Source organism: Pholcus phalangioides, unplaced genomic scaffold, assembly GCF_987345545.1.
Source record: "Pholcus phalangioides strain wild (caught in Gottingen) unplaced genomic scaffold, Ppha-v1.0 ptg000005l_1, whole genome shotgun sequence".
Taxonomy (NCBI): Eukaryota; Metazoa; Arthropoda; class Arachnida; order Araneae; family Pholcidae; genus Pholcus; species Pholcus phalangioides.
The window spans coordinates 10,434,244-10,444,194 of NW_028301598.1; the positions used below are offsets into that span (position 1 = coordinate 10,434,244).

General features: G+C 41.2%; 2 protein-coding genes across 2 annotated transcripts; both read left to right on the forward strand.

Moving 5' to 3' along the window:
- The first annotated feature begins 7,352 nt into the window (after positions 1–7,352).
- LOC149086285 (uncharacterized) lies at positions 7,353–7,760 on the forward strand. The gene has a single exon (XM_089232057.1). It carries the CDS (start codon positions 7,353–7,355, stop codon positions 7,758–7,760), a length of 408 nt encoding a protein of 135 aa, XP_089088183.1.
- A 1,229-nt stretch (positions 7,761–8,989) lies between these two features.
- LOC149086286 (uncharacterized protein F54H12.2-like) lies at positions 8,990–9,706 on the forward strand. Its single transcript, XM_089232058.1, has one exon. It carries the CDS (start codon positions 8,990–8,992, stop codon positions 9,704–9,706), a length of 717 nt encoding a protein of 238 aa, XP_089088184.1.
- Positions 9,707–9,951: the final 245 nt, after the last annotated feature.

Genomic DNA, 9,951 nt, shown 5'->3' on the forward strand with positions numbered 1-9,951 from the left:
CTCGTTCCACATTGAAACAAATTTGTGCTGGTTATGTCTGGCCTTTAATGCGTAAGAATATAACCGCATGGTGTCGCTCGTGTCTTTCTTGCCAGAAGGCGAAAATCCAGCGACACACATTGGCTCCTTTAGGGCAAATAGCCATGCCTAACTCTAGGTTTCATACCATACATTTGGATTTTATTGGCCCTTTGCCAATGTTCAATGGGTTAAGATTTGCCATGACCATAATTGACCGCTTCACTAGGTGGTTGGAAGTTGTTCCGTTAGCAGACATCACTGCTGAAACCATCTCGCGAGCATTTTTATTTAATTGGGTTGCTAGATTCGGTGCCCCTGCAAAAATTATCTGCGATCAAGGTCGACAGCTGGAATCTAACACTTTCAAGGAATTGGCAAAGTCACTTGGAGCGGAGATATGCAGGACTAGTGCCTACAACCCGAAAGCAAACGGGATGGTTGAAAGAACTCACCGTGTTTGAAAGCTTCTCTTAAATGTAACCCATCACATTCTTGGGTTGACTGTTTGCCACTCGTGCTAATGGGATTGCGGACTGCTATCAGAGATGACTGGAAACATACGTCGTCCGAAATGGTGTACGGTCAAAATATACGCCTTCCAGATGAATTTTTCTGCCCTGCTGAACAAAATCTGTCTCAACCAGAATTTCTTCAGAAATTTCGATCGGCGTTGAAGCTTCTACGCCCGGTACAAAGTGCTGCACACGGACATAGGGTGGTGTTTATTCCGAAAGCACTAAATTTGTGTACACATGTTTTTGTTAGACACGATGCTGTAAGGAAACCATTACAACCGCCTTATAATGGTCCATATCTAATTGTGCGGCGTAAGCCGAAAATTGTTCTTTTGCAGATGAATTCTTCAACGAAATGGGTTTCAATAGCCTGCTCATCTTCCGATCGACGGTCTGGATTCTTCAAAGGATTCAGCATTGCCGTCAAGGTCAGATGTTGCTTCTCCGTCGGAACCGTATAAACTGATCCAGCGTCACCCTCAGGTGCCTCTCACACAGAACCGAAGTATCCTCAAAGTGAGAAATCTTCTGAACATACCATCCAGTCTCCTGTGAACCTGCCAGCGCCTTACATCAGTCGCTCAGGAAGATCCGTTCGATTTCGGATCCAGGGGCCTCTTCGCTGAGGAAGAGGGTCCTGTGGCGGATATGCAAATGAAGATTATTCCGTCATCATAGCTTGTGCGGTGCTTTGCGCCGTGTGATGCGCATGCATCCAGCGTTCTTTTAAAATAGTTGATTTTTGTTATGTTATCGCTCACATTGTTCTGTTTATCAATAGTTTGTTCCGGCTGGTCCGTGATATTTTAGTTAAATTAAAAATGAATTAAAATATACACTGCTGGCCACCGTAAATGCAACACCCTGAAGGAAGCATGCAAATAATATGAAATTTACAACATGCATTAGCGGAGGTGAGATATGCAAATGATTAGAATTTCAGCGCAGACGCACATCACGCGCGCCTGTGGCGCCACTTCAAAGCGCTATTTAAGGCTTGGAGATTTCGACGATTTGAAGTACGGCAATTGTGTTTTTCTTGTGGTTTTTAAAAAAAAAACTATCAATTATGCCTCGTAGAAAACAGCGATCATCTTTTGATCAAGTATCCGAGTTCGACAGAGGAAGGATAGTGGCCTACCGAGATTGTGTATTATCTTTTAGGGAAATCGGTAGTCGTGTTGGACGAAATCAAACAACTGTAATGCGGATACGTGATCGTTGGATGCAGGAGGGTACGAAGGACCGACGTGTTCGATCGCATCCACCTCAGTGCACCACTTCACGTGATGACAGGCGTATTGTGCGAATGGAAGTGACGGATCGCTCAGCCACATCACGAACCATAGCACAGCACATTCAGTCTGTACCGCATCATCCAATGTCTGCGCGTACCATTCGACGCCGTTTACAGCAGAGTGGTCTGTCCGCAAGACGTCCATTGCTTCGTCTACCCTTGACGCAGAACCACAGACGTCTCCGCCGCCAATGGTGCGATGAAAGAAGGATGTGGACGGCACAATGGAATGAAATTGTTTTTACTGGCGAGTCCCGCTTCTGTCTGCAACACCACGATGGTCGGATTCGAGTCTGGAGACACCGTGGAGAGAGGATGCTGAACAGCTGCGTTATGCACCGCCACACTGGTCCTGCACCGGGCATTATGGTATAGGGCGGTATTGGATATCACTCTCGCACTCCTCTAGTACGCATTGCCGGTACTTTAAAAAGCCAGCGCTACATCTCCGAGGTGTTGGAGCCAGTTGTCCTTCCTTACCTTCAGGGCTTGCCCACAGCCATATTTCAACAGGATAATGCGCTACCACAAGTGGCACGCATTGTCCAAAGGTTCTTCGTCAATCGCCAGATTGAATTGCTTCCCTGGCCAGCTCGCTCTCCAGATCTTTTGCCGATAGAAAACATGTAGTCCATGGTTGCTCAACGATTGACCCAGATTACATCCCCAGCTGCCACACCAGATCAACTTTGGCAACACGTGGAAGCTGCTTGGTCTGCTGTACCCCAAGAACACATCCACAGTCTCTTTGAATCAATGCCGAGGAGTGTGGCAGCGGTGATCTCCAACAATGGCAACTACTCTGGCTACTGATTTTGGCAGGAACCACACTTCACAGAAGTCTATAAATTTAATCATTTGATGCTTGGTCAACATGTTATCTACAAAATAAATATTGTTGCGATATCTCTTGTCTTTCTTGGTGTTGCAATTTGGGTGGCCAGCAGTGTACTTCCATCGCCTGACTCGCTTAGTCTGATCGTGTGTTTGATGAGTTTTAAACCTCGAGTTTATGATAGCGCAGACCGTTGTTGATCCGGCTAAAAGCGGTGACACATTTTATGTGAAACCGTACAAAATATATGACAACCGTATTTTTATGGGCATCTTTTTATCAGCCACCTCGTTGGGCATTTTGTCTGTTGTGGCGTTGTATTTGTATAGACTCGCCAGTCCTTTTCCCAAACAGCGCATAGCATATATGGCTCTTCTGTTTATCTCAGCAATATGATGGTTCTTCCCAATCATTCGAGAAGACCGTATCGGCTTCAAATATTTACATTTACTACAGTTTATGATGAAATTTGATGCTAAGACTCTGATTTGACCCTCTGTTACATCAATTTCACCATGACAAGTTTTGCAGCACAACAAATTCCTTAAATTTGAAATAAATAGTGATATCTCAATAAGTCTATATCCTTCAATCGAAGACGTTGCAGGGCTTTGTGGAGTCTTGAAGCTAGGAACACTCAAGTTCAGTTTTTTTGCAGATGCACTTGTGGATGCTGTGTCGTCCATCCTTTCACTCTTGGGAGTATACTGGTTTCAGATCATAAAAGCTACGCTTTTATGATCTGTACCCACATTGCTTCAAGTACTTTGAATTAATTATCCACGAATAAAGAGAAACTAATTAACAAAAATCTAATATTAAAAAAAACAAGATCAAAAACAAAAATGTGATGTGGAAATAGCGTGGTTTCATACGAATGCAGACCTGCCAACTCTCCCGATTTAGGCAGAAAATTAGATTTCACGTTGTCGTGGCGTCAATAATTACCGTCGTCGTTAGGGAAAACACCCGTAGAGGACAGCCGTAGTCATTTTCATCGAGCAGCCGTAAAAAAAAGTTTTTGTGACCGCATTTAAAATATGATTTCTATGCCCCCCGATGGTCATGTTGTTCGTCGAGGTGTGTTTTTGGGTGTCACGTGACCTAGGTGGCGCTACATATCAATGACGTCATCTTTCAAGATGGCGTCCTGAATATCGTGTTGTTCGACGATGGGTTGTCACGTGATGATGACGTCATCTTTCAAGATGGCGTCCTGATGATCGTGTTGTTCGACGACGGGTCGTCACGTGACCCAGAGGGCGCTACTCATTCAAGACATCACACTACAGATCACGTCGGAACTTTTTGTCACGTTATTGAAGATTCTTGCGATCACGTGACCCTTCTTGGATGGACTTGTGTCCGAGATTATTTTTTCAAGGTTATTGCCGAGGTGTCGGAGGTTCCGCAGGATGATTCTCCATGTCGCCACTAGATGGCAGCACTATTTTAATTGATTTTAATAATTTATTTTTTTCAAATGTAAAAGTGTTAGGTGGTCCAGTGGTTCGTTAGGTTCCTCACGATGACAATCCACAGCGTTGACCACTGGACCACCCGACACATGCCAGTGCGATCCTTAATTAGCTATAGTACTTATCTACACAATTGACCCATTCTTGGGCTTATACAAGAAATAGTAGATTGTTATCGTTAATAAAAAAATAATGGTCCACGTTAATTTGGCATTGGGTTGTGGTCACGTGATCGAAGTAAATATTTATCTGTTACCATGGTTAGGCCACGTGACGCTGTTATCATTGGATAACTTCCACCCCCACTAAACATGCAGAAGCATGTCTGAACAACCACGTGATCTACGTTGCGCAGCCGTCAAACATGCAGGAACATGTCGAAACGTAGGCCGTCACGTGTTACCACACTTACGTCACCGGCGATATTAATTGATGATGATGATGATTGTCATCACATTAGCGTTAATTCCTATTGGTTATCTGGATATGACTTGACTAGTTCGATGAGCGTGACGTGTCTTGACTCGTGTGTTATTGGGTTGTGGAAGATTAGTATTTGCGCGTTGGCAACACGTAGATAGCCGATCCTATTGGTTCTGTGAGACCACGTGACTACATTCATCCAATTACAAGACTCTTTGGTCTTTGATTTCTCTTAGTACACCCCCCTTTTCATTGAAACCTTCCTCGTGGGCTTCGTTCTTCGTCACTTTCTGCTTGATTTCTGTAAGTGAACGACGTCAGTTGGTATCATGGCCGATCTAAGTCCTCCAGCAAAGAAGTTGAAATCCGAGGTAAGTTTCATTAAAAATTCAGATTTAAATACGTCGCAATTTAATTTAACTGTCTTAAATGTTCTGAGAATACTTTTGTACAGTTAACGATGTTAGGGCTAGCTCTTGATGTGAAGTGTTTATGATTTGAAATGTATTTCATGAACCATTTTAAAGTATTCTTAAGTATTGTTTTGGTTATAGGGTGTTACTCGAGAAGGTTTAAAAGGTATTATAGCAAACCAGCAACGAATTTTGGATTGGCTGCGGGAAGCGAACCAGGAGCTGTATGGCGAAGAAGGTCAGGGACCTGATGTAGATGAATCAGTTGAAATTATAGAAGATGATGAATATTTGAGTGATACCACCACGCAACCATGGCCTGACACAGAATCAACTATCACTATCACGGATAGCGATTTTTCATCCTATGATGGTGAGGATGGAGATTCTACACGATGAAAAAAAAAAAAATAATAATGAAAAAAAAAAGCCCTTCTCAGGGCTAAAGAAAAAAAAAATATTAATAATAAATATTTATGGAGATTAGGTCACTGCTACAAGCTCCTAATTAATTACCGTGGCCCCAGAATGTCCAAGGAAAATCTGCTGGTTAGCTATACAGAATAAGTAATTCCCACTACTTAACAACTATGATCTTCGATTGTCTGCATGTTCTAACATGATTTTTTTTTATTACAGGATGCAGAAAAATTGCTCCAGATTGAAAACCTTCCTGAAAACTCTTACATGTTGGGCGGTCAAGTGCTTGCTCAAGTGTCCTCATTCAAAGGATTGGCCTTAGTGCATCTGAGGAAATAATTTTCCTCAGCTGAGGAAAATTTCTTTAAAACGACATGGTACCCTACAAAAGAAGGAGTTGCGATGAATGAATCTGCATTCGACCGCCTCATAGCCGTATCATATAAAATCGTCTATGGTTGGGACTATGGTACTTCCCCGGAACATATCACGATTTCTGATGAAATAAAAGCCACGGTACACCCCACAGAAAGAACTGTGGAGATCAAGAAAACGCGATCTTTCCGTGATGTTACCACTCAGACTTCAATCTTGTTGACTCGCAATCAATGGGACATACTCATCGACAAGTTGAACGAAATCAGATTGAGTAAACTAGGTCACGATCTCAACAATCAAGACTTGGTTTCCTGCTACGAGGAGTACATAACTTTCACTAACCAACGGAAGAAAATACCAACGGAAGAAAACAACGGAAGAAAACAACGGGAACCAACGGAAGAAAATAAACAAATGATGGACTGTGTGCACGATGTATTCTGTGCGCTCCTAGAAAAAAAAGGTGAACTCAAAGTGGTAAGCTATTGCTTAAAGACCAACGACCACAATTCCCTTGAGGATTTCGTTTCTGCCATTGGTAGTATTAGAATGTATGATTTTATCGATGAACTCGAGTCCGCTTTAACTAATACAGTCTGTTTCTGCCAAGAAACCCAGAATACATACACTTGTAAGCCGCGATTTTTTAAAGTCATTACTGAAGCCAGACGCAGGTTGGTTGCGATGTAACTGAACTCGTTAAATAAATCTTATTGATGTGGTACGTGACTATTCTGTATTTATTTCATGGTATCTAAAGTTTGCTTTCATTGTATCTATGGATCATGCAAAGTGCAAGTCGATTTCTTTTTCAGGTACGGCAATTGTTTTCGAAGTTGAAAATTATTGCAGACGCGGATTTTGGGCAGAGGATGCTGCGAGATTTAAGTACAGAATTTTAGAGTTTGAAAAGATTTGGGTAGAAACTGTGTATAACAAATGGATAACTACACGAATCCGGCAGAACCAGGAAGTTTTGGAGGAATAAATTCGTTTTACAAAAATTTGAAAGACAAAGGTTATAATATTACAGAAAAAGAAGTTAAAATTTTTCTAAAAGGTAATGAAGCGTATACGTTACATAAACCAGCGAGAAAATTTTTTCGCAGGAATCGTGTTATCGTAGGTGACATGAACGAACAGTTTCAAGCAGATTTAGCTGATATGCAATCATTGAGTAAACAAAATAGTGGCTATAAGTATATTCTTAGTTGCATTGACATTCTATCTAAATACGCTTGGGCTATCCCTTTGAAAGATAAAACTGGAGAAGTGGTAACTAGAGCATTTTAAAAAATTTCAAAGATAGAATTTGTCAGAACTTGCAGACTGACAAAGGAACGGAATTCCAAAACAGGATACTACAAAGATATTTGAAATCAATGAAAATAAATCATTTCACGAGTGAGAGCGAGAAAAAAGCTTCTGTAGTGGAAAGGTTCAGCAGAACATTGCAACAGAAAATGTTCAAATATTTTACGTTCAAAAATACTCAGATACATTGATGTTTTGGATCAGTTGATCAAGAGTTATAATAACACATGGCATCGTAGTATCAAAATGAAACCTAGCATGGTGACGGAAGAAAATCAGTCTCAGGTATGGCAAGAATTATACAAAGACATTTTAGGAGAGAAAAATATAAAATTCAAGTTTACCATTGGTGACACTGTTCGCATAAGTCGATCAAAGATGATTTTTGAAAAGGGTTATGAACATAACTGGACTCGCGAAATATTTACCGTAAAACAACGAATAGGCAGAGATCCCCCTGTTTACAAGATTGATGATGCTGATGGACAACCTATTAAAGGAACTTTCTACGAGCATGAGCTGCAAAAAGTGAAACCTAGTGAATATTACCAGGTTGAGAAGATCTTGAAAAAGCGGAAACTTAAAGGCAAAATCGAATACTTTGTGAAATTCAAAGGTTACCCCAATAAATTCAACGCCTGGGTCCGAGATTTGAAAAGGATATAAAAAGCTGAGAGCGCTATCAAAATGTCTCATTAGGAAAATGTCTTTCTTCTTAACACTTCCTAGCGATAGTTCAGCTGCGTACTACCCAGGTAACACGATATCTCATTACATTACCCAACTGCCAAAACCGATTCATTTGTCTGGAGATTGGGAATGTGGGTTATCTGAAATAATTTATCCTCATTGCTGGTACAACGTGACGGAAGGTTCTAGTCTTATAGGATTTGACTTGGGTGATGGTGAACTCCAAGGACGACATATTCCAGCTGGGAATTATGAAACTGTGCCCGATCTAATAAAAGGCATTGAAATTGAATCCTTCAAAAACAGAATTACATTCCAGTACAACGACAGTTCCAAGAAAGTAAAAGTTATCTTGAACGATGGGGCAAGATTACTGTTGAACACTGGTATTGCTGAACTATTAGGTTTTGAGCCCACACTTCTAAAAGAAACCACAGAGAATCCTTTCGTAGCAGACACAAATGTATTTTATCCTGTCTTGTACATTTACACCGATATAATAGAGCCTCAAGTGGTGGGTGACGTTCAAGCACCCCTCTTACGCGTAGTTAGAGTGAAAGGAAGAGACAACGAAATAGTCAGTACATACTATGACCGACCACACTACTTTCCACTTTCCCGACGAGTATTTCAAACCATCGAAATGGAGATAAGATCAAGTTCTGGTAAACGCATACCTTTCAACAGGGGTAAAGCCATATCAGTATTGCATTTTCGCATTAGACAAATACTATAAAACTGATAAATGTACAAGTTCAAGATCATTATAAAGTGAGATACGAAACTGTAAAGATGAAAGTTCCTTATTACTGCTTTACAAAAACGTTCGAACAATATTACTTGCAACAAGCAGGCAGAGGCTTACCGTACTACTCTGGCGTCACTTTGCAGCGAGGAAATGGATTAGGCAACATATTCGGGAGTTTATTCAGAGTAGCGTTGCCATTTTTGAAACAAGGAGCCAAAACTGTTGGTAAACAAGTACTAAGATCTGGGGCTGACATTGTTGGTGACGTAATCAAAGGAGATAAAGTTAAAGTTGCTGCCAAGCGTCGTCTTAAGGAAGCTGGAAAGATTCTCGCTGAAAAAGCAGTAAACAAGACAAAGGCAATGTTCGGTGAAGGCCATAAAAGGAAACGTCGAAAGGTTAGGCGCGTCATTTTCGCAAAGAAGCCCAAACTGAATACACGTGACATATTCGATTCATGATCACTTACCGACTCAAAGATTCACCGGAACTTGTGAAATCCGAACTGAACTTATTTTCTTTACCTGGCACGCAAACCGTAATAGAAGGTGGCAAATGGGTTACTTATCACCCGATAGCAAATGTATCAGATGGTGGACCCATAGAATTTTACATTTCTGGCAGTGGAGAAGAATATTTGGATCTTACACAAACCCTGTTATACGTCAAGACCAAAGTGGTGAAAGGGGATGGAAAATTTTTGACGAAAGAAGACAAAGTAGGACCCGTAAACCTATTTTTACACTCCATGTTTTCGCAGGTTGATGTTTCACTGAATGATCGCCTCGTGTCGTCATCAAACAATACTTACGCTTATCGTTCAATAATTGAGACACTTTTAAATCACGGTAATGATAGCAAGACAAGTCATCTTACTACCGAAATGTATTATAAAGATACTGCCGGAAAAATGGATATCGTTGATCCCGAAGCAAAGGACGGAAATGTAGGACTAGCCGAGAGGGCAGAATTTATAAATGGAAGTAAGACAGTCGACATGATCGGATCTATCCATGGAGATATTTTCTGCCAAGGACGACTGCTATTGAATTTAGTTTCTCTGAAGATCAAACTGATTAGAAGCAAGCCCGAATTCTGCCTCGTATCTCCAACGTCGAATGCCAATTACAAAGTCGTGTTAGACCACGTGTCTATACAGATAAGGAAAGTGTAAGTCTCGCCTGGTGTCCTTCTTGGTCATGCTAAAGCATCATCTCACACAGCCGCAAAATATCCAATAGATCGCATTGTATGTAAAGTTTACTCGCTTCATCAAGGAAATATGTCCTGGGTTCAGGATAGTATAGTAGTGGGTCAGTTACCAAAGAGAGCTGTCGTTGGTTTAGTCGATAATGATGCATTTTCTGGCTCATACAATAAATCGCCTTTCGAGTTCAAGCATTATGACCTGAACTATAT